General features: G+C 43.4%; 2 protein-coding genes across 11 annotated transcripts in view; one reads left to right on the forward strand and one right to left on the reverse strand.

Moving 5' to 3' along the window:
- LOC117477722 (growth factor receptor-bound protein 10-like) overlaps positions 1–5875 on the forward strand; it is a 48459-nt gene extending 42584 nt beyond the window's left edge. For all 5 annotated transcript variants that reach the window (XM_034124450.1, XM_034124447.1, XM_034124448.1 and 2 more), the window contains one exon: positions 224–5875. In XM_034124450.1, the coding sequence (XP_033980341.1) occupies positions 224–370 (147 nt within the window). In that variant the 3' untranslated portion in view covers positions 371–5875. The remainder of the gene's footprint in view (positions 1–223) is intronic.
- Positions 5876–11359: 5484 nt separating this feature from the next.
- trioa (trio Rho guanine nucleotide exchange factor a) overlaps positions 11360–21858 on the reverse strand; it is an 88721-nt gene continuing 78222 nt past the window's right edge. The window contains exons 45-63 of one of the 6 annotated variants that reach the window (XM_034124636.1): positions 21667–21770; positions 21517–21586; positions 21340–21429; positions 21137–21229; positions 20538–20588; positions 20378–20455; positions 20077–20256; positions 19485–19665; positions 18721–18942; positions 18129–18631; positions 16245–16492; positions 15390–15513; positions 15271–15298; positions 14761–14923; positions 14113–14234; positions 13457–13535; positions 13180–13380; positions 12932–13070; positions 11360–12092 (exon numbers count right to left, since the gene is read on the reverse strand). In XM_034124636.1, the coding sequence (XP_033980527.1) occupies positions 11535–12092; positions 12932–13070; positions 13180–13380; positions 13457–13535; positions 14113–14234; positions 14761–14923; positions 15271–15298; positions 15390–15513; positions 16245–16492; positions 18129–18631; positions 18721–18942; positions 19485–19665; positions 20077–20256; positions 20378–20455; positions 20538–20588; positions 21137–21229; positions 21340–21429; positions 21517–21586; positions 21667–21770 (3234 nt within the window). In that variant the 3' untranslated portion in view covers positions 11360–11534. Of the gene's footprint in view, positions 12093–12931; positions 13071–13179; positions 13381–13456; positions 13536–14112; positions 14235–14760; positions 14924–15270; positions 15299–15389; positions 15514–16244; positions 16493–18128; positions 18632–18720; positions 18961–19484; positions 19666–20076; positions 20257–20377; positions 20456–20537; positions 20589–21136; positions 21230–21339; positions 21430–21516; positions 21587–21666; positions 21771–21858 lie in introns of those variants that run through there. The other 5 variants (XM_034124635.1, XM_034124634.1, XM_034124633.1 and 2 more) reach the window with 5 other exon arrangements.

The following is a 21858-nucleotide window of genomic DNA, read 5'->3' on the forward strand; positions in this document are numbered from 1 at the left end:
GTGAATGCTAAATTCCCAAAGTCAATTTATTAATGTTTTATTCTATAATGTAGCAACCATTACAAAATCCAATTTCCTCCAGGGATACAATATCCCCAGGAAATAATCTGATGATGATTTTGAAGATAAAACAAAAGCATTTTCCAACTAATGTTCCTTCAGTAGCTCAGAGGGATGAAGTGTCTTATCTCCATGTGATGTTAACCGTCTCCTCCCCCCTCAGTGTGAGGAAGACGGTCAGGTGCTCTTCAGCCTCGACGACGGCGCCACAAAATTCACCGACTTGATCCACCTTGTGGAGTTTTACCAGCTAAACAGAGGGGTGCTGCCCTGCAAGCTTAAACACCCGTGCACCGCCGTGGCCTTGTGACACTCCTCAACCCCGACACCTCCACCCCCTTTTTTTGCACACCTCTCTCTAACCCTGAGATTCCGCCGCCCCCATCTGCCCCTTCCTCACCGACGAAGGTGAGGGGATAGAGAAGTCGAGTTTGAGGATGTGAACTCGCCGGGCATTGGAGATTTTTCTGATTTCCCCCAATGTGGCAGCGCTTTCCTCCAGGCTTTCCGCTGTCTGGTCAAGCGTTGCAGATCGAGGACCCGGCAGTCGGCCAACGTTGTCATGGAGACTCGACTGTTTTGTCATTGCTGTTGGAGAGAGGCCATGTGATGTGAAAACACGAGACGGCGAAAGTCTGTTTGCAGGATGGCTGCGGGTCTCTAGGATGGACCCCTCCCTCACCCTTTAACCTCCCACATCCTCCAGGCCTGATAAGCTGTGGTGCCCGCCCCACCCTCAGTCCTTCGAGGGGGGGGGGGGGGGGGGGGGGGGTGCCACCCTCTGACTTCCTCATCAATCATTAGGGATGGACGGGGAACCTCTCTGGATCTTATCAAACTCAATCCAGGAGTTTCCTCAACCTTTGCAGTCCAGTCTGGATAAGCTGACACCCTGTCCCCCCTTCCAAAAACAGAGTCGATGCAGCCTCTCTGCTGTCCCACAATCCCCTGGTGCAAACTCCCTCCCCCCCCCATATCCTGCCCTCTCCTCCTCCACAGAAGCTCAGAGAAAAATTGGGCAGAAAAGTAGCTGAGATAAGCAGAGCAGTGGCGAGGGTTTGCTGAAAGGACAGAGGAATGTTTATCAGGAGAGGCTGCAACAAGCCTCTCTTGTAGAATTGATTACTTGATGTCATTTTAATGCTGTTTTTATTACTGTTGATTCAATGCAGAACTAGTTTTGCACTCCCGGGCGGACAGACGACAGCTGTCCTCTCTAGCTAAATGAGGCTGTCTGCTCTCCGTTCGTCCTCCTCCTCCTCCAAACCTTCCCCCCCTTCTGAAAAGCATGCTATGAATTTCCAGCAGTTCTGATTGGATTACAGTGGCGTGGGAGCAAAGTTAGGCCCAGCAGAGTTAGGGCTGATTATGCCGTGCCTTTCAGAAAAAGGTTTGGGGATATTTTGGACCTCCGTGTGGCAACAATAAAAAAAACGAATGTGCGTCTCAGGACCATGAGGAAGAGGGGGAAGACTTTTAAATAGACTCCTGAAAAGTGTGTCCACCCCCAGGCTTCTACCATTTTTATTTTATTTTTTAATCTAAAGGGGTTAAATCTCTTGGTGAATTTGTCTTTGAATGTCATTTTTCTTCTCCTAAGTCTCTTCTGAGCTCACTGCTTGCACATTTTAATTATTGATTTGATATTGATGGTTGGAGCTGTCATGTTCGGATTCTGACCACTGTTCCTTCACTCCAGAAAAGACAAATCAACAAAAGCACTCCCACACCGTTTATCCTTTTTTATTTCTTTCTTTGTTTGTTTTAATATGGAATTGATCAAATGACTTGAAATGTGAACTCAGTAGATTGTGCGTCAACACACAGTGGAATGAGATTCACTCGCCTTAAGTGAAAATTGTGAGCCTTGTCTATGAAATCGAAGCTATATATTATAATGCACATACAGTAACATATTTCAGATTTCAAGAGGATGGAGTGGTATCAGGATAATGTAAAATGGCCAAGAGTTAGATGGAAAGATCGATACCACTCTCATGTCTGTACGCTGAATTTAAAGCTAGCAAAAAGCGGCTAGTTAGCTTAGCACAAAGACACAACAGCCAGGCTCTGTGTAAAGGAAACACAAATCCAGCACATCTGAAGCCAGCTAAGCAACACGTTATGATATAGCAACATATCTCTGTCTGTCTGTATGTCTGTGGGTATGTATATCCACATGTCTCGAGAACGATTTATCCAATCTGCTCCACATTGAGCTTTTTTGTATTTGGGCAAAAAGTGTCTCTCTCAGAAAAATAATTGGCCCTAAATGCCAGGCCCATGTGTGCATCGATTTGTTTCGACCAACTCCGTTTTTTCGTTATTTTAAACAGAACGTTTCTGGACCAAGCTAAAATAATTTGCTTTTTAATTTGTTAGAGTTCAATACTGTTAAGCTATAGCTTCCCCTCAAAGATAGCCTAAATTCCTTGGGTAGGGTTTATATTACAAAACATTTCATATCTTTTGAACAATCGCTAATGCAACCACATTTGGTGGAGATGTAGATATGATACCTGAGTGACCATGACTGACAAATGTGGCGTCATTTGACAAATAGATGGCGATGTAGCAGCATCATTTATCTATAACGGAAGGAATCTCTGTCTGTGTATGCATGCATGTCCCTTGCATATCTAAAGAATCATTCATCCAATTGACTTCACACTTGGGGGGTGTTTTTATGAGGACCCAAGAGAGTGCAGTGCCGAGTCTGAAGTTGATTGGATGGGCGGTTCCCGAGAAAGATACTATCAGCCATACCAAGGTCCACTAGTCTTTGTGGTCTAACCCGGGGTCATCTGCTCGAGTATTTCTCTACATTGACTTCCTTCGCTACGTAAACTAGCTGTTGGCTATTAGCTTCAGATTTAAAGTGCTGACCACAATGCCTTTATTGGGATATCTTTGACCCTTTCTTTTTAGATATGTATGACCTGGGGTCCAGTCTCTCATGTGTGAAATAAACTGAACTAAAGACATGACATTGGTATCAATCTAATCTAAATCTTGGTAAAATAGCCAATAAGTTCTTCTCCCAAATTGTCTTCTCAAAAGTAAAAGTAAACTTGAAACAGATTCAGAAAACAGCAAGTGATGCAAACGTGCATTTCGCTGCCTATTTTCTGGTTTAGTACTGTACTTACCTTATGTCTGCAGGTTATTGACTAAAACATCATGTTCACTTATTTCCAGTATCTTCCACGGGAGATTGATAGCATCAGAGGTGAACATCAGGTTGTGGTGTCAGTCCCTCACAATCAGACAAAAGGATGTTTTTTTATTGCATAGCCATTTAAAACAAATGTAGAAGGATACAGTCATGATAGAGTTGGAAGAAGCACTTTTGCCACCAGCAGTAGCCTCAGTTAACCAGAATGCCTTGCAGCCATCGTACGAGTGTCAGCAAGGGCCCATACATATCATTACTTGATAATTCAACAGAAAACTAAATGGCACCTATTTGGATGATCAATAACCTTTTTAAAGCGAATACTCTCGAATAAAATATAGTAAACTGAATATCTTGAGACTCTTGGAAGGACAAACAAGCGATTTCAAGACATTCTTTTTCATCCATTCATCATCCAAATTAACAAACGTATCAAAAAAGAAGCAATAATTGCAGCGTTACATAATTTAGCTAGCTAGCTAATGTGGCTAACGGCCAATATTAATGAAACAGCATGTTCAAGCCTATTTCTGGTGGTTGTTGCAAAGCATTCTGGGAGATTAAGTAAAAAGGATACAAGGTGGATTCAAATGTGGTCATCAAATACTAGACTTATAATTAATCACTAACAAATCAATCTTAAAACGGTTATGTGTAGAATTTGAAAAATCAAACTTTGGCACCCCCTTGTGGTCACATGGAAAACACATTCTCAAAAGAAATTCAAACATTGTGGTTTCAACATGTCATCTGAGTGGATGTTCTCTATTTAAATATGTCCCTTTCTGCCCTGTGGGCATCCAAAAGACAAGAGAGACAACCCCATATCATAGGAAGAAAAAGACTGGAGTGGAGGCAAGAGAGGACATTTTTGAAGTTCTGTTGTCTTTCCGGCCCAATCCTACTGTCGTGTGACCAGCGAGTGAAAATACTGCAGGCATGTGACATACTGTAACAGCTACTTAGCCTCACCTGCACCTCCTCTTCCTCCTGTGCCAGACTCTCAGGGTTAGCACATGGCCGTCAGACTCCCCGCAGGGCCAACTTAACCCTTTCGATTGACTCACTGCCAGCACCAGTCGACCAATCACGTGACTTGAATGACTCAGTAGCTCTGCGCTCCACCAATCAGGCCTTTTTAGTCAGCCAGGGCAGACTCTCCCCAGGGATTGGATAATGCTTGAACCCCCCCCTCCCCCCCTTTCCCACCTGTGTCCAGCCTGTTAAGCTATGGTGAATATGTGTGAGTGTGTGTGGATGTGTGTGTGTGGCTAGACTGTTATATTCACTATTCAGGATTCTTCTGGTTATCATTACTTGCCTTTTTAGAGAGGAAGGTTGCTTGTCGGTTGGGTAAAGTCAAGCTAAGCCGAGGATTAAAGGAGGCAGGAGCATTCCCAGTTTTTAAGTGTGAGGTTCATTTCCTGTCTGTTAGAGAGGGAGGAAACAACCGTCCGCCCTTCATTTTTTTAAATCACTGTGCTAGAATGCAATCCTATACACAAGCCCAAGTATATGAATATACCAGTATACAGTATGTTTTCTAAGTATGTGAAGCTATGGAAGACGTAGATCTAACACTGTACCTAGGTCACAGATCACTATGTATGGGGCGTTATGCTTTTGCTCATAACTCCGTGTAAAATGAAGAATGATTTATTTAGTCCTTACTTTCCATTATTTGTGTGTATATTGACATTACTGTGTTTTTTCTTTGGTTTGACACAAAACAAACTTTTATATAAATATAAAAAAAGAATATACCACAATATATACAGTATTAAATTAAGCTGTTTCTGTTTTTAAGAGATCAAACTGGATTTTTGGCACGTGTCAAATTTCTGAACATCAGTGGTGTGTATAAGCTGACTGCCAGCATCCGATTCTGATGCCATTTTCTTTTAAAACCACGTGTTTTTTCAAATGTTCCCGCTTTGTCATTTAAGGAAAACACTCCTGTAAATGATTGGATTTTACACACATACACACACACACACACATTGGTGTTTTCTTCACCTGAGAGCACACGCACACCTAACGCCTAACCCTTCAGGATATTCTTAGCAGCTTTTATACACCTTTCCACACAATTAGTGCAATTATACGCTGTAGCTCAAGAGGGTTGTGCATTTTACTATGTCCATTTACTCAGATTTTTAAGGTGCATAACAAGACATATTTTTCCTTAACTAAGCCTATCCTTGCAGCAGGTGCCTCTTGTTTGTGAACGGCATCAAGTCCTTATTTGCCATCCGTCCACTCACTGCGTTCATTTTACAGTAAGCTATAACTGTGAAGCCTACTGGAACAAAATCCTAAATTCAGGTCACATACATCCAAAATGGTGACTCACAGTGCAGGTGAAACTGACTTTATGTTAGTTGTGTTTTCTTTTATTATTTTTTTAGATTGAAGTCATCATAAGCTGAAGTCAAATAGACATTTCAGGGAAAGAAAACAAAGAGCGAATGAACCGTGATCATTTTTTCAGAAAACCCCACTGTCTTTTGCTTCATTCTGTCTGTGCGGCTCCTGGATCTACATTGTATCCTGTTCAGGTATTTTTGTACAAATAAGGGACTGATATATTCTCTGTTATTGGAAATTAGAATAAAAGACAACATTGCTATAAACCAAAAATGTCTGGCCTGGTGATGTGTGTTTTCTTCCTGTCCCATACATTTAAAAATGAGTAAAAGCATCTTCCTGTTCAGACTTTAATTGGGAGGTTTAGAGTACATGAAGGCTAATTTTTTTATTTAAAAGCGGACATTTTGTTATCAATGCAACATGGTATTACTACCTTGGAAAATATCATGAAAAGTCATCTTATCGTTCTTTTTTAATAATAGAAACATGTTATAGTATGTTGAAAATATCAAGGTAAAAGTAAAAGTGTAGCATGTCAGAAAATATGAAAAAAGTTAGTTTAGTTGAAAAAAATGTTTTAAAGAAAGTCATATTATTGTATGTCATAGTACAGAATGATGAGAAAAGATTTAAAGGGCCCATGTCATGGCCATTTCTACTGATCATAATTCCATTGTTGAGGTCTACTAAAATAGATTTATACTGTGCAATTTTCCAAACTCACATTGGTTTCTCATACAGCATCTCTGTAAAGTATGTGTATTCACTCTCAGTCCTAAACGGCTTGTAGGAGCTCCTGCCCCCCCCCTCCCTGTGAGCCCAGTGTGCTCTGATTGGTCAGGACGTTGCGAGGCTCGTTTCTGCGATCTGCTGCGAGGAGCGGACAGGCTTCCGGGTCGTCGATACAGCGCGAACAAGCGAAACTCATCCTGAGCACACACAAACACTCACAGCCGAAGTAAAAACAATAAGTGTTGCTTGATATTGAGTAAGAAAAAGGTTTATAACGCTGTGAGAATGGGTCTGCGGAGAGCATTTCTCCGCGATCCCAACTTAGCAGCCCGAAAAACGTTTACCCATTTAAACAGTCGTGGTAGATACCTTGTTTGTTTTAAACATCATAAATACACAAACAACAATGAATACTTACAGGTTGTGTACCCGAATCTCCCGCTGGTCCAAACAAAGTAGGAACAGCATCATTCTTCAGTGCCCTACGCTGTACATATCCGGCATGAAGCGCTGAAAGGTTTGTGAAGCTTTGTTTCGTGAAATGCTAGCAGAGGGTGTGGCCTCTGGGTATTCACACGTCAGAGTACCCAGGAAGAAAACAATGGAAAATGAGAAATATCCAACGAGGCGTTTTGGGGCAGCATAGACTGTGTTAGAGTTTTACTCCCTACAGGGTGTACTTTGAGGGTTTTTGACGCTGCAGACCGTTTACATGCATAAAAACCTTCATAACACACAAGGGGACGGGTAATAACCGGAAAAGCATGACATGGGACCTTTAAGTATAGTAAATCGAACATTTCTTTCAAAAAGTCATATTATAGTTTGTCAAAAATATGAAGAAATGGGTACCACTTTACAATAAGAATACCCTTATAAAGGATTCATAATTAGGTTATTAATTAGGTTGTAAACACTTTATTAATCATTAAGAACCATTTATAAACCAGTTCTAATAGTTTTCATACATCAACACAGGCTCACTATTTGACAAGATGACTAAGCCTTATATTGGCTACCTAGCTTACTTCGTGTTCTTCATCAGCCAACATCCTTGGTATCCGTTGTTCACTGAGTTGATCCCCTTCCATCTTGATGTTTCTTGGCATCTCTTTAGGACCATTTACAGTTACAACCATTTATAATTTACAGTTACAACCATTTATCATTTGTTTAAGTTATATTAAAGGTGGGGTAGGTAATTTTGGAGAAACCAGCTCGAGTGCGCTAGAATTTGAAAATACACAGCCGGAGAAAATCTGCCACTTCCTTATAGAGCCCTTCCTCCAACACACACGAACGCGCACATGACCAATGAGGGCACGAGATAAGATTGTGCACAGATGGAAGGCTGACAGGCAGGTAGGCCATCCAGTTATTTTAGCCGGGCCGGCTCAGATGATTGGTCGTGCTTTTTACAGTACTACGGCTTCCACAGATGACATTTTTTAATGGATGTTTTGTCAAAGCACTTGAGATATTCATTGCTATCGGGATGTTAAGAGCATTCCATGGAATATAACAAAAAGTGTATCTCGAGCCGGTTTCTCAAACTTACCTACCCTACTTTAATGTGTTGCTTAATGGCCTAATTAGTTGCCTAATGCCAAACATAAGCTTTTATGTTTAAATATGTGTATCAGTCATAAACAGTCATTACTATGAGTCCTAATTTTCTTCATTTGTGAATACAATTTTTTGCTTGGTTCTGTTTGATCTTACTTTGCATTTCATGTGAAAAATGTGCATTAGGTAAGTGTGAATGTTATAACTCATTCATAAATGGACATGTGTATTCAACTTAAAAACAACGCACCCTTTCAGTCGTTATAAATGTTAGTGACTCATTAATAAATGGGAATGGGTTTTACACTTTACAATAAGGCTCCCTTTTGGCAGTTATAAATGTTAGTTACTCATTCATAAATGGTCATAAGAGATGCCAAGAAACATCCAGATGGAAGGGGGGAGAATCAACTCAGTGACCAACAGACCCAAGGATGCTGGCTGATGAAGACGAGGTAAACTAAGTAGGGCTTAGCAGTACAGATAAATGTGGCTGGCAAGCAACCGGTCGCAGTTGCCCTGTTTATCTCATGTCTTATAAAAGCTTATTCATGATTTATAAAGTGTTCACAACCTAATTAATAAATGAATTACAAACTATTCGTAAACCCTTTATAAGGGTAGTCTTATTGTAAAGTGGTACCAAGAAAGGTATAGAGATAAGTGTAGAAAAAGTTGTCAAAGCAACAGGATAAGTCATAGTGTAGCTTTTGAAAAATATGAAAGAAGTTATAGTTTAAAGGTGTATTGTATGTAGAAAGAGTCATAGCTGGTTTTCACTTGTTTTTCTGGGATTATCCTATTTTTTTTTTAGATAATATTGTTATTAAAATGCTTATTATTAAAAAAAGGCTCATTATTTTCTTTAAGACTGCAGTGCTGACTACCATCCAGAAAGCTCAGATCCTCCTTCAGTCATGCAACAAAGAGTGTAGCTGTTAAAATAATAAAACACAAACATAAAGAAACAAAATGTCAAACAGGGTTCAAATATGTTCATTGTGTTTAATTTCCAAATAACTGATGGCAAAATGAGAATATTTACAAGAGGGAAAAATATGTATGATCTGTACAAAGAAATAAACTTGCAAAGATAAAAAACAAATAGCAAACATGTAATTTATGAAACAAACATGACAAAAAATGACGAGACAATAAAAAAACAAGCCTATTCGAGGTATCCAGTCCAAGTGTCCTTGTGAAATGGCCTGTGCACACCTTTAAAAATAAATAAAAAGGTAACAGCGGACTGTCATTTCTCTTCGTGGTCAGTTGAAAAATGCCATATTAGAAAATGGGTATAGTTAAGTGGTTATACCAACGCTATCTTGACTTTTTATTTCCCAAAAAACTATCAAAAAACATAATTCAATTGCTGTTTTAGGGTACTTTTTTGTGAATGTATGGAAGGAATATTTTGGCAACAATCTGTATCTGTACATAAAGTCAGAACACCATTTAGTAAAATTATGAAAAATCTCCCATTTAAGTCTTAAAATAAAATGGCAATGCTAATTTTCTGTGACAAATAAATCTCTTTCTTAACTCCCCTGCCTTTTTCAGAACGGGCAAATCAAAGTGTTTAACTCGTGTAAACAATCATCCCACGTGGGCATCCGTTACCAGCGATAAAACATATTTCATTAAGTACTATAAAAGCTAGAGCGACTTTGGTGTACCAATACTACAGAGGCATACAGTAAAAAAAAAAGTGTTAAATATATTTTTTGTTCGAACCGTAATGATTGCAAATGTGTGACCTCTAACACGGCCTGGAAGTCGTAACACAAAATAAACACAAACTACCAGCAGTGCTTGCAGTACCAAGTACATGCTTTTCTCTAGATTTATTACAGATACAACAGATGTCTTCATAAATAGTTGCATAAAATGTTAAAGCCGCAACATTGCACATGATAATCAAACATAACATACAATGAGTGCATTTACAGTAATTTCTCTTCCTCTGCCTCCACATTCACTCCCGTCTGATTCGCCGCCACTGAACGCCGCGAAAAGTCTCGCGTCCCGCCCTCCGAAGGGGGGGGGGGGACCCCGCTGTGAATGTGAGGGGAAAGAAGGCAGAGGGCTATGTATATACAAGGTAAGGCTTAAACATCTCATATCTGCGCAACACAAGTTTTGTTCTAGGAAAAGCAAACGATGGATGTCTGTTGTTCTCAGATCGGACAGTGCAGCATCGCGACATGATCATCACCGTATCTTAGATTTAGGTACATTATATAAGCGCAGCCATCAAAAAGCTCTGACGTATAAATGTCTCAAACACCTCGGTTACTGTCTCCGGGCGTCTACAGCGACTTTTTCTACAATGGATTCCTTTTCCTTGGAAATGTAGAGACAGTACTTTTCCTTTTTTATACATTGTTTCTATAAGAAAGGGCTGCTTCTCAAAAGTCTTTGAAATGCAGTTTAGTGTAAAAGAGCACAAACACACAATGTCTGTGTCCCCCTGGCAACAGGAGGGGGGGGGGGGGCAGTTTGCTCTCCGCGTCGAGGCTCCTTCAATCGGCTCCTCGGTCAGCTCTAACTCTTCAAATGGAAAATAAATAACTTTTTTTTGTTGTTTTTTTTTGTTCACTTTACTAGAAAATCTGTTTAGAGTTGAAAGCAGCAAGCAGCAGTAGACAAGGGCATCCGTTCATTTACGTGATTGGTGAGAACTTGGTTCTCGAGGACTCTGATTGGTTTAGACCTACAGGTCTAATTTGTGAAAGGACTACAGGACTTTAGCAACATTCTGTGAAAGAGGATCAGATCAGCATTCATTATTTCTAGCTTCTACACCATCAAGATGCTCCAATCCAGAGGAGCCTGCAGCCCCTACAGGACAGACCCTACAGGACAGACCCTAGAGGACAGACCCTACAGGACAGACCCTACAGGACAGACCCTACAGGACAGACCCTACAGGACAGCCCTTACAGGACAGACCCTAGAGGACAGACCCTACAGGACAGACCCTACAGGACAGACCCTACAGGACAGACCCTACAGGACAGACCCTACAGGACAGACCCTACAGGACAGACCCTACAGGACAGACCCTACAGGACAGACCCTACAGGACAGACCCTACAGGACAGACCCTACAGGACAGACCCTACAGGACAGACCCTAGAGGACAGACCCTACAGGACAGACCCTACAGGACAGACCCTAGAGGACAGACCCTAGAGGACAGCCCCTACAGGACAGCCCTTACAGGACAGCCCCTACAGGACAGCCCCTACAGGACAGCCCCTACAGGACAGACCCTACAGGACAGCCCTTACAGGACAGACCCTAAAGGACAGCCCTACAGGAACCAGACCCTACAGGACAGAACCCTACAGACAGACCCTACAGGACAGACCCTACAGGACAGACCCTACAGGACAGACCCTACAGGACAGACCCTACAGGACAGACCCTACAGGACAGACCCTACAGGACAGCCCCTACAGGACAGACCCTACAGGACAGACCCTACAGGACAGACCCTACAGGACAGACCCTACAGGACAGACCCTACAGGACAGACCCTACAGGACAGACCCTACAGGACAGACCCTACAGGACAGACCCTACAGGACAGCCCCTACAGGACAGCAGGGACAAGGGTTGGACTTTAAACTCGAGGCTGCAGGCGGCTCTGGATGAAGCTCCCGACTCCCCCGATGGCCCGGGCGTCGGTCTGATTCTTCCTCCTGTCGATGAAGGAGATGAGGCGGGACGTGTCCAGGCAGCCCTCCGTCCTGGCCCGTTCGTCAGAGGGTTCGTCCTGCAGCCAGGGCTCCTGGAGGCAGAGCACGGCTGGAGGTCTCCGTCCCGGGTCGGTCCTCAGCAGCAGGCAGATGAAGTCCCGGGCCCCCTGGGTGACGCCCTGGAAGTAGTCCCTGGGGAAGCTGAAGTCCAGCCGGCAGATGTTCAGGCAAGTCTCCTCGGCGCTCTCGTCCAGGAAGGGGGAGGCGCCGCTCAGCAGCACGTAGGTCACCACGCCCAGGCTCCAAAGGTCGGAGGTCAGCGACACCGGATCTCCAAGGACCAACTCCGGGGAGGCGAACTCAGGGCTGCCTAGCAGGGGGTGGACGTAGAGGGCGCTGTTGAGCTGCACCGCGTCACCGAAGTCTGTGAGCTTCACCGCCGGCTGGCCGCTGGCGCTGTGAGACACCAGCAGGTTCTCAGGCTGGAACAGAGATGAGTCACATTAACACCTTCAGTCTGGTGACATTACATCAGCTTTATATAAAGATACTTAGAGAGGACGTACAACGCTCATTTTCATTCCATGCTTTAATGTTCAAAAAGCTCTTTATTTTTCTATTGCCATTTAAAGATTTTAAGTAATACGGTTTATTTATTTATTTGGTTTGTTATTTTATCTTTTCCTGATTACCATTTACCTCTTTTATGTATTTGTTTATTTATTTATTTGTTGTTATTATGTTTTTGTTTAGTTTTTTAAACAAATGTATTTTGGATGGAAGATGTAAAAAGATAGTCTTTCATATTTGTCTTATCAAATGGGACAAACAACGTAAATGAATATTATATATATTGTAGTAATAATGATATAATCTATTTATAATTGTACATTTATATTGTATGTACAGTAGAGTGTATGTACACTTTGTTTAAATATAAATATATTTTCTTTTAATAATTTAGTTTTTGGGAGAAGGGGTGGTCATTAAATAAGTGTAAAGTTCTTCCCAGCCCTTTTCGGATGTGTAATTAGGAAGATCATTTATTTATATATAATTTGTAAGTCAGTAATATTTTTGTTTATCAATTTGATACTGCTTAAGTTTGTACAGTATCATAATTCTCTTCTTTCATTTCATTATTATTTTTTGTATTATTGTATTACACGTTCAAAATAAGGGAGGGAGAGGATGTTTTTAGCTTCCTAACTCCGCTCTACTTTCTATAAACTGTGGACATGTGGAACGCTATCTACCGAGTACAGGTACCTGATACAACCTCACTTCAAACAATGGGAAGTATCCCTTTAAAAGGTCTTACTTTTATGTCCAGATGCACTATCCTGGAGTTGTGCAGGTACTGTAAAGCTTCTAAAACGTCCCTCAGGTAGCAGGCCACTTTCTCCTCCGTCAGATTCCCCCAGCTCACGATGTAGTCCAGCAGACGACCTTGGTCAGCCCTGGAAATAAAGAACCACAAAAGCAAACCATCAGATGGAAGAAAGGCAAAGGTAGATCAATGCTAATGAGCTACATAGCTATTAGCTAAAGTCCAAATGTTGTGCTCACATCTCCAGGACGAGGGCGTAGCTGCTGGGGGTTTCGTACGTGTCGATCAGGCCGACTATGTGGGGGTGCTGCAGCCTCTGGAGCAGGTTGAGTTCCTGCGTGACCCGGTCCCTCCTCATCAGCTTCTTGTTCACCTGTTTGACCGCCACCAGACGCTTGGAGCCCCGCTGGTCACACCGCTTCACCACAGAGAAACGACCCCTGGAGAGAAGCGTCAGAGGTCAGGTGGTTTACAAGAAAACACTGAATGTTACTAAAATGAAGGTGAGTCTATTACCTGCCCAGTTCAACCACCTCAGTGTAGTGAGACTCAAAGTTGTCTTTCCAGCTCACTCTGATGCCGTCAGTGGACACTGCTGGAGACAGATAATCAGATTATGTCCACACTGATAATGAGCTCTGTGCATTCTGTATATGTGACCTCCTCTATCAGAATCAGCCATTTTGATTCTGATATACAGGACGCATTTGAGTTGAGATCCTTACAGTAGCTTTCCAATGATAACATGAATTATAGTCCTTCAAAGCTTGCTGACAATATTTTAGCCGTAGTAATTTTAGCTGGGAGCTCAGGGCTTAATATTATGGGGGCACAGTACCCCTTACCCCCCCTTAGGACCGCCACTGGATTAGCTTTAATCCAGAAATCTTTGTAAATCTATATCAGAGCTTGTTAGCAATCCATCCAAGGTATTGACTAGGCTTACTCATTTGTGATGTTTTTTTTAATCAAAGTAAGGAGACATTGCTGAACATACCGTCTTTACGAGCTTCAAAAATGTATTTATCGTCTTGATATGGCGACAAAAGTGCAATATTGTTTATTACCCACCAAAACCCCCCAAAACATAATTCCATGATTCCCTCTGAGTATGCCGTTGCGACACCTGACATATCTCGATAGAGCGAGTCACATGTAGTGTTTGTTCTTACCTAACACTCTGAGGCTAGCAGATGACGTGACGCTGCCCAGCTCGTTGGTGGCGACACACGTGTAAACGCCGTCATCCTCAGAGGAGACGCCGATTATCCGCAGCGTTGCTTCACCCGTATCACTGAAATAAACACGTCTCATTTCATTTCTTCTTCTTCAAATACGAGTAAACACGTATAAGTCCTTTTGCACAGTGATAAGCAATAAGGGACATTCACGGATTGGAGGACAAAATGCTAAAACATGCACCTGGTGTGTTGAAAGTATACTTGTCTCTAGGTGGTTTGAAATATCAAATAGCTCTAAAACACCCCCTGAAATGTCATATTTCTCATGTCCCTCCTTCTATTAGACCAACTTGCATGTCAAAAATAACATTTAAGACAGGCTTTATGCTATTATTTTGTCGTTATATGTCTCCTGTAATGGTCAAAGCAATGTATTCAATCATATTGCCACCAGGTAGCTTAAGCGTGCTAACACTGCAACTTACAATTTTTCTTTAAAGGGTTTCTTTTTCAAGTGTTGATGTTCTAAATTGTCCTCCAATTCTGGAATGACCCATAAACCTTAAAGACAGATCAGTCCGATGGAGTTTCAGCAACATTTCCTCCCAAATATCAGCTTCCTGTGAAATGTCCCCTCACCTGTAGGCAGTGCTGAAGTGTCCGTTGTTGCTGAGGGTGCTCTGGTCGGGGCCCTTCCAGGTGACGGTGGGCCGGGGCCGACCGCAGACCTTACACCTGAGGGTGACGCTCTCTGCGTCGTCACACGTCACGTCACTCAGAGGCACAAGGAACTCTGGGGGAACTGGAGGAGCAGAATAAGAGTCAGAGGTTAAATACTGGGTCTTCAAACGGAAAGGCAGCTAAACAGTGCTGTATAGTTTAGCTTCTCCCTCTCGGTAATCATTAACAATTTGCACAACAGCAACCTTGCACATCTTTATATACTATCTATTAGGGCTGCTCAATTAATAGTATTTTAATCGCAATTACGATTTTGGCTTGCAACGATTATGAAGACAACATAATCGAAATAAAACGATTATTTATTTTATTTTATTTATCTATCTATCTATCTATCTATCTACCAAGCATTGGTTTTATCATAATTTCTTGGTCATATTTTAATAAACCATACAATGACACACTTACCATCATAGATGTAGTTTGGGTTTAGAAGCTGAAAAGAAATAAAAGAGTACATGTTAGAACCATAGGAGCGTAAGCATGACTTGAGACTTAACATTTCTTAGATGTACAGATGAACTCACCTTTACAGAAACTTTATTGGTCTTCCTGTAACCGTTTTCCAGCTTGGGGTCTTTCTTCGGCTCCTTATCCTTCTTCTCTGATTTTTTCCGCATGCGCAGTGTGTGCCAGGACGAAGACTTCCTGCTGGGACATCAAGATGAAGCGGGTCAGAAAATCACACCAAGCAGTAGGTGGGGTACTAAAACATATTTGTATTAGAATTACTATTATTGCAGGTATTTGCATTACAAATGATCTGTTTGTCACTTGATGCATTCATCCTGCCGATTTTGATATTTTCTTTATCTACTTATTATGCAAATAAAACAAAATAAATGAAACCGAGGGAAAAAGACTTGTGATAATAAGTACCGAATCATCAAATTGTCAATATGAATGAACTATTTTAGATAGATGAATGCATAGATAGATAGTTTACTTATCCATATTTGGGTAAAGCTGCCTACCTCACCTAAACATGGAGAAGCAGCGTTCAGTTGTCATGCTCCAAATATCTGGAACAAACTGCCTGAAACCTGTCGGTCCGCTGCAACTCTGACTACCTTTACATCCAGGCTGAAGACTTTTGCCCCTGCTTTTAATTAAACTATTCATATCTTAAACTGCACTGTAACTTTTATTCATGTATTCTTTCTTTTAATGTTTAATTGATTATCTTTGCTTTTTAATGACTGTTTTTAAATGCCATTTTCTTAATGTCTTTCATTTTCGTAAAGCACGTTGAATTGCCTTGTGTTGAAAGGTGCTATATAAATAAACTTGCCTTGCCTTAACTCATTTTACCTAATTATTCCTCAACATCTGAGCAGAGCAGTAAAAAGAATGCATCCTCGTATGATTTTAAGAGCTCTTACTTCATGGATCCCTCGGGGCAGTCGGGCACGATGGCCGAGGTGTGTCCCAGCACGAAGCCGGGGATCCAGCCCTCGGCGGCGGGGCCCTGCTCCGTGGCCGCCCTGAACACCAGGAACATGTTCTGCTGGTTGCTGGCCAGGATCTGGACCACCTCGCCCTGACAGACGCTGATCTCATCCTCCTTCACAGCCATGTAGTCCTGGGTCACCAACATGGTGGATACGCTACTGCTGCTGCTGCTTTCACTCTGGGAGGAAACATGACATGGGAAGAACTGTGAGTAGGGATTCACTTTGTAGTCTGTCTGCCTGCCACATCATAGAGTCATAATGTGAACACGGAAATGTTGAGAATCCTAAAGATTTATGTTAGAAATGTAGAGTACGGGTCCTTAGCACATAGAAACTGCCGGATGCTAACATGCGCATGTTGGGCATTTTGCACAATTAGCATTAGTTGCGTTATCTAGCATTATAGCCAGGGGTGCACACAACTTTCTCAGTGAGGTACCTGGAGTCAGTGTTTGGTACTCCAACTTCTGGCTCCCCTCAAAGTTCCCATGAAGCCCTCTGTATCGCGAATGTCAACGGGGGGGGAGGGGTGGTAGTGGAGTACAGAGCTTCGTGACCACAGAGCGTGTGAACGCTGTGATCAGCTGTTGTAGCGCAGTGCTGCTGTACAGACCGACGTTAACAGCAGCCCTGTCTGTGCACACGGAGACCGACTCTGTCGTCCGGTGATCTAACCGCCTTCTGGAAAAGCTTCACAAGTACGTCGGTACGCAAATGCGCTTTGTGACACAAGTGACGGTACGCATTTCAGATTGTTGCCGCGCATGCGTACCTGCGTACCAGTTATGTGCACCCCTGATTATAGCTTATTTTGACAATAGTTACAAAATGGCTTGGCCAAGTTGGACAATTTCTGAGTGGTTTTCGGGGTTGTTGAGGATTCTGAGTCCATTTCTGCCACTTTCAGGATCCAAAATGGAAGCTTTAACCAAAAAGTGGCCATATGTGTACTCTGTGGGCTGATTTTGATGAATCTCCACTCGATTTTGAAGTTTTAGGGGACTTTGGATCATCTGGATTGGAGAGATTGCTTCTCTATTTAAAAAATATTGTCTACAGTAGAGGTAATACTTTTCATCTTGTGCTCTCACATTTCAAACATAAAACGTTGGGGTACATTTCCGTGTTCACAGAGCTGGCAACTAGACTATGAGCCAGAATGATGCCAAACAAATCTAAAGCTAGAACATTCAGTGAATAAAAGAGAGAGAAAAGGTCAAATCAGGAAGTAGATGTTTGATTAATGTCCACTTGATTTAGTCTTCAGAAAAGATTAGAGTGAAGTGAAAGACAAACAAACAGCAAGTTATTCTTTTCTTGAAAAAACAAACAAAGATCTGTGTGAAGAAAGGCAGGAATAAGATGTGGATTTTTTCATTTCACTCGTCTTTGCTCTGCAGCTCTGGGCAAAGACGAGAAGAGCGTTAGGCTGAATGAGAGGATCTCTGTCCAGTGCGTTTGTAGGAACACCACACACGTCGGAGGTTAGTTGAAGGAAAAGTACATTTCAGAAACACACCATGAAGACAGCAGCAGGTGGAGGACGGCCAAGAGGAAGTCAGGTGTTAGTAGAAGCCTTGTTAGAGTTTAGAAATCTAGAGACAGCCTGGAAAAGGAATCGCTGAAGAGCTGGTTGAGCTCCACTAGAGAAGGGTTTGAACCCAGAAACTAGAGAAAGATAGGATGATGCTGAGGAGAAGGCTGTCAGAGATTAGTAGCACTGCTGCGAACAGGAGACAGACAGGCGGACCGGCCTCCCTCTGGGGGGGGGGGGGGGGGGGGGGGGAGGGGGTTAGTCGGTGCCGCTCTTACCCCGTTGCTCTGGGTGGACTGGATGGACTGCTCGCTGGCCGACGAGCACGTGCTCATGCGGTCGGCCTCCTTGCTGTGCGTGGAGTGTCTGTGGCTCCCAGATCCAGAGCCGGTCTGGACCTGGGAGGAGGTCTGCCGGACCGGACTCTCCCCCGCCTCCCCCGGGAAGGTGAAGGAGCCAGGCCGGCTGGCTGGGGAGCCCGGCATGGAGCTCCAGAACCCAGATCCGGTTTTGAGGCCTGGGCTGGGAGGGGGAGGAGGGAGGCCGTCCTTACCGAAGGCAGGAGTGGCCAGAGGGGGGGCCAAGGGGGACACGGCTCCTGGCCGCGTTTTGGAAGTGGGTGTGGAGGGCAGGGGCCCGACGGTGGCGCGGGGAACAGAGGTTACAGCACTGGCAGGAGGGGGGGTCAGTGCTGGGTCCTCGGGGGTCTGGAGGGGGCGCTTTCCCTGGGGGCTTCCCCCCGTAGGGAGGGCGGGAGGAGGGGCGGGACTTGGGGACGAACCTGAATCATAAGTGAGCAGAACTCACACCTCAGTCAAATCCTTCATTGTGCGACACCAAAGAAATGTAAAAAGTAAGGACGGTTCGTACCTGACATCTTGTTGGGGCCGTCGGGGTCGGGGGGGTGGCGGAGGGGCTGGGGCAGGCGGGAGGGCTGCGGGATCCTGGAGGGCCGGCGAGAGCCACCCTGGGGCCCTGAAGGGATGGAGGGCTGGGGGCTTTCACTTCCGACTGCAGGGGCCGCACTGCTGCCTCCCCCCGGAGCCCCAACACACGGCCCCCCGCTGGCCCCCACATGGTTCCTCTGATACTCTATTGGTGAGGTCAGAGCTGCGATAAGATACAAAGGAAACCACAAGGGCCTTCAATACAACATGACCTGTGTTATGGTGTGTGTGTGTGTGTGTGTGTGTGTGTGTGTGTGTGTGTGTGTGTGTGTGTGTGTGTGTGTGTGTAAAATGAATAGGATTTCAGAGAAAACCTAACCAACTGAAACTTAGGGGCTTAAAAGCTCCACTCTCTCATTGCTCAAGAAAAAAGTAAACGAGCGGCAGTGTTTTGCATAAAAGGTAGCCACTGCTTATTTTTTTAAATAATGTTTTATGCTTGAGGGAGTTTTCTATCTTTTGGTGTCAAAAAATCCCAGGAGTGTGTTTGTGCAACAGACGGGGGTCCTTGAACACACCATCACTATGCTCCTGTATATCCGAAAGCTCCAGGCTATCTGTGGGCTGCTTTCCCTTACTGTGTGTGTGTGTGTGTGTGTGTGTGTGTGTGTGTGTGTGTGTGTGTGTGTGTGTGTGTGTGTGTGTGTGTGTGTGTGTGTGTGTGTGTGTGTGTGTGTGTGAGCCTACCGATGAGGAAGTTGCGTTGGCTCTCGAGGATCTGGCTGATCTGAAGGGTCCACACCTCGCGCACCCCTGGGTGGGCGGAGTGAAGCACGAAGGACTCCAGGGGGCTGTTGGTGGAGCGCGACGTGAGGATGAGGGTACAGAGATCAGTGTCCATGCTCTCCTCCAAACCCAGACAGTTCACCTGCGGGGGGGGGGGGGGGGGGGGGGAGAGTCGCCGTTATATATACTGTATATATGTATGTGTTCCAGGCAGTTTTAAATTCGTTTATCAATCGGTGTTTGAACTTTGATTTTTCTTGAGAGAATATTCCCTTTACTAAATGAACAACATTTTTCTTAGTATCCATTTAAGTTCACTAATATCATTGTCAGGATATTTAACAATGTTATCTCTACGTTATATTTCCTCATATCATGCAGCCCAAGTATCTACATCTCTTGAGATTCTTTTTATGTTTCACAGGCTAGTTTCTCCACCAGAGGGCGCTATAAACCCTTTAACTAACTCATAGACCCTTAATTCTAACATCCTTCCTCCTGACATCACACAGTACTAGTAGACACGTTTGCTCCGCATATGCATGTCTGTTACCTTGATGCTGTTCTTGTAGAGGAAGCCTGGTAAGGAGAAACCTTTCTTCTTGTCGAGGGGCTCGCTGAAGATGACCACCTGCTCAAAGAGGAAGATTCTCCTCTCCTTCATCCGACCCTCGGTGTCAGACACCATGAACGTGTCCTGCAGCAAGAGGCGACCCTGAGCCACGATCTTCCCCTGGAGACGAAACAAGATGGAAAGATCAGGTAAAGAAACCAAGAGAAACGATACTGACAATCAAGTTAAAATTGTTGTTACTAAGGTACAGAAGAACGTGTTTTTGATGGTCATTACTTACATCGTATCCCTGAAGGCGGCCGACATTCATCATGTCATTACATCTTTTTGGCACGATGCACATGACCTCCACTGCTTTCTGTAAAGGTCACAAGGGACTTCAGAACATGTTTGGTTTGTTTTGATTTGAGTGATTTAGAAGAACTGTGTGATGCTCTTACCTCTAACTCCATGGACTCCAGCCCGGCCTTTTTAGAGTGTTTCAAGAAATCCTAAAAAATAAATAAACTAGTGTGAGTAATATAATGCATACTGAAGTGCCAATTCTTTGGTTTTAGGCAGAGATGTACATTTAAAGACAGCAGGTGACAGGGACATACTGTATTATATAAGTGCCAGTTAGGATTACAAGTAGAGATAAAACAACTGCAATTCTTTTTTTACTATTCAGATTTCTTTTAAAGTCTGACCTGCTGATTTTCTTTCTAAAAAATATAATTCACAGCACACACAAACATGTTGGTAGCTTTTCTGTCATCAAAATGCTAATTAAGTTCTAGGTTCATAATAAAATAATGACTTTAACAATGTCCTCATTTCAAAAGTGCATCAAGTAGGACCTTCTTTTACTCTCACTCAAACACAAATTAAAATGCTCAAGGTTTAGTACTTTAAATTGAGTATTAATTGCAGTATCCAACTTTGACACGTTATAGTTTCCCAGGAGAGAAACAGGTATAGCGTTTCTTAAAAACAAAACACTTTAAATGTATTTAAAAAGGCAGCTCTGGCGCCCCCTGCTGTATTGTAACACACAGACCTTGAGCAGCAGCTGGTACTTCATGATCCTCTGGACGGGCTTGATGAGCAGGTCTGTGATCTGCAGCCGCTGGCCCAGCCGCTGCTTCAGGTCCTGCAGGGTCAAAGGTCAGAGGTTACTTCAGAGACTGATAACTACAGGCAGGTTGGTAGCATCTGATGTGTCTCCAAGTAAAAAACCGTGCCAAAATAATAGGCTCATACCTCAAAATAGGTGTCGATGAACTCTGAGACGATGTGCTCCGACTTGGGCTTGTTCTGACAGTACACTACGTACATGTTCAGTCTCCGTTCCTGGGTACGAAAAGGCACAATACACGATTAAATGTGTACAAGCATGTAAAACATAAAGACACATTCTGAAATTGACTGCAGACGAACCTGTTTGAGAAAGAGCGGTCCCAGCCTGTCGGGGTCCTCCAGACATTTCTCCAACTCCCCGAGAAAGAAACTAAACGCATCAGAGAGAGGAGAGTTAGCTACAACATCTGAACAGGGAAAGTATTCTCCACATGTGTGTGTGTCACGTACTCTTTGTGCCAGTCGTAGATCTGGTAGATGTTGCCAAACACGATTTTGTCTTTTCCCTTCATATCATCAGGGACACCCTCCTCCTTCATCCGAGTCATGTAGCCCTTCAGATGGAAACACAGTCACACATTAATAAACAACGCGTCCCCCCAAACATACCACTTATGGATAACTGTGCTGATCAAGTGAGGG

Source organism: Trematomus bernacchii, unplaced genomic scaffold (assembly GCF_902827165.1).
Source record: "Trematomus bernacchii unplaced genomic scaffold, fTreBer1.1, whole genome shotgun sequence".
Classification (NCBI taxonomy): domain Eukaryota; kingdom Metazoa; phylum Chordata; class Actinopteri; order Perciformes; family Nototheniidae; genus Trematomus; species Trematomus bernacchii.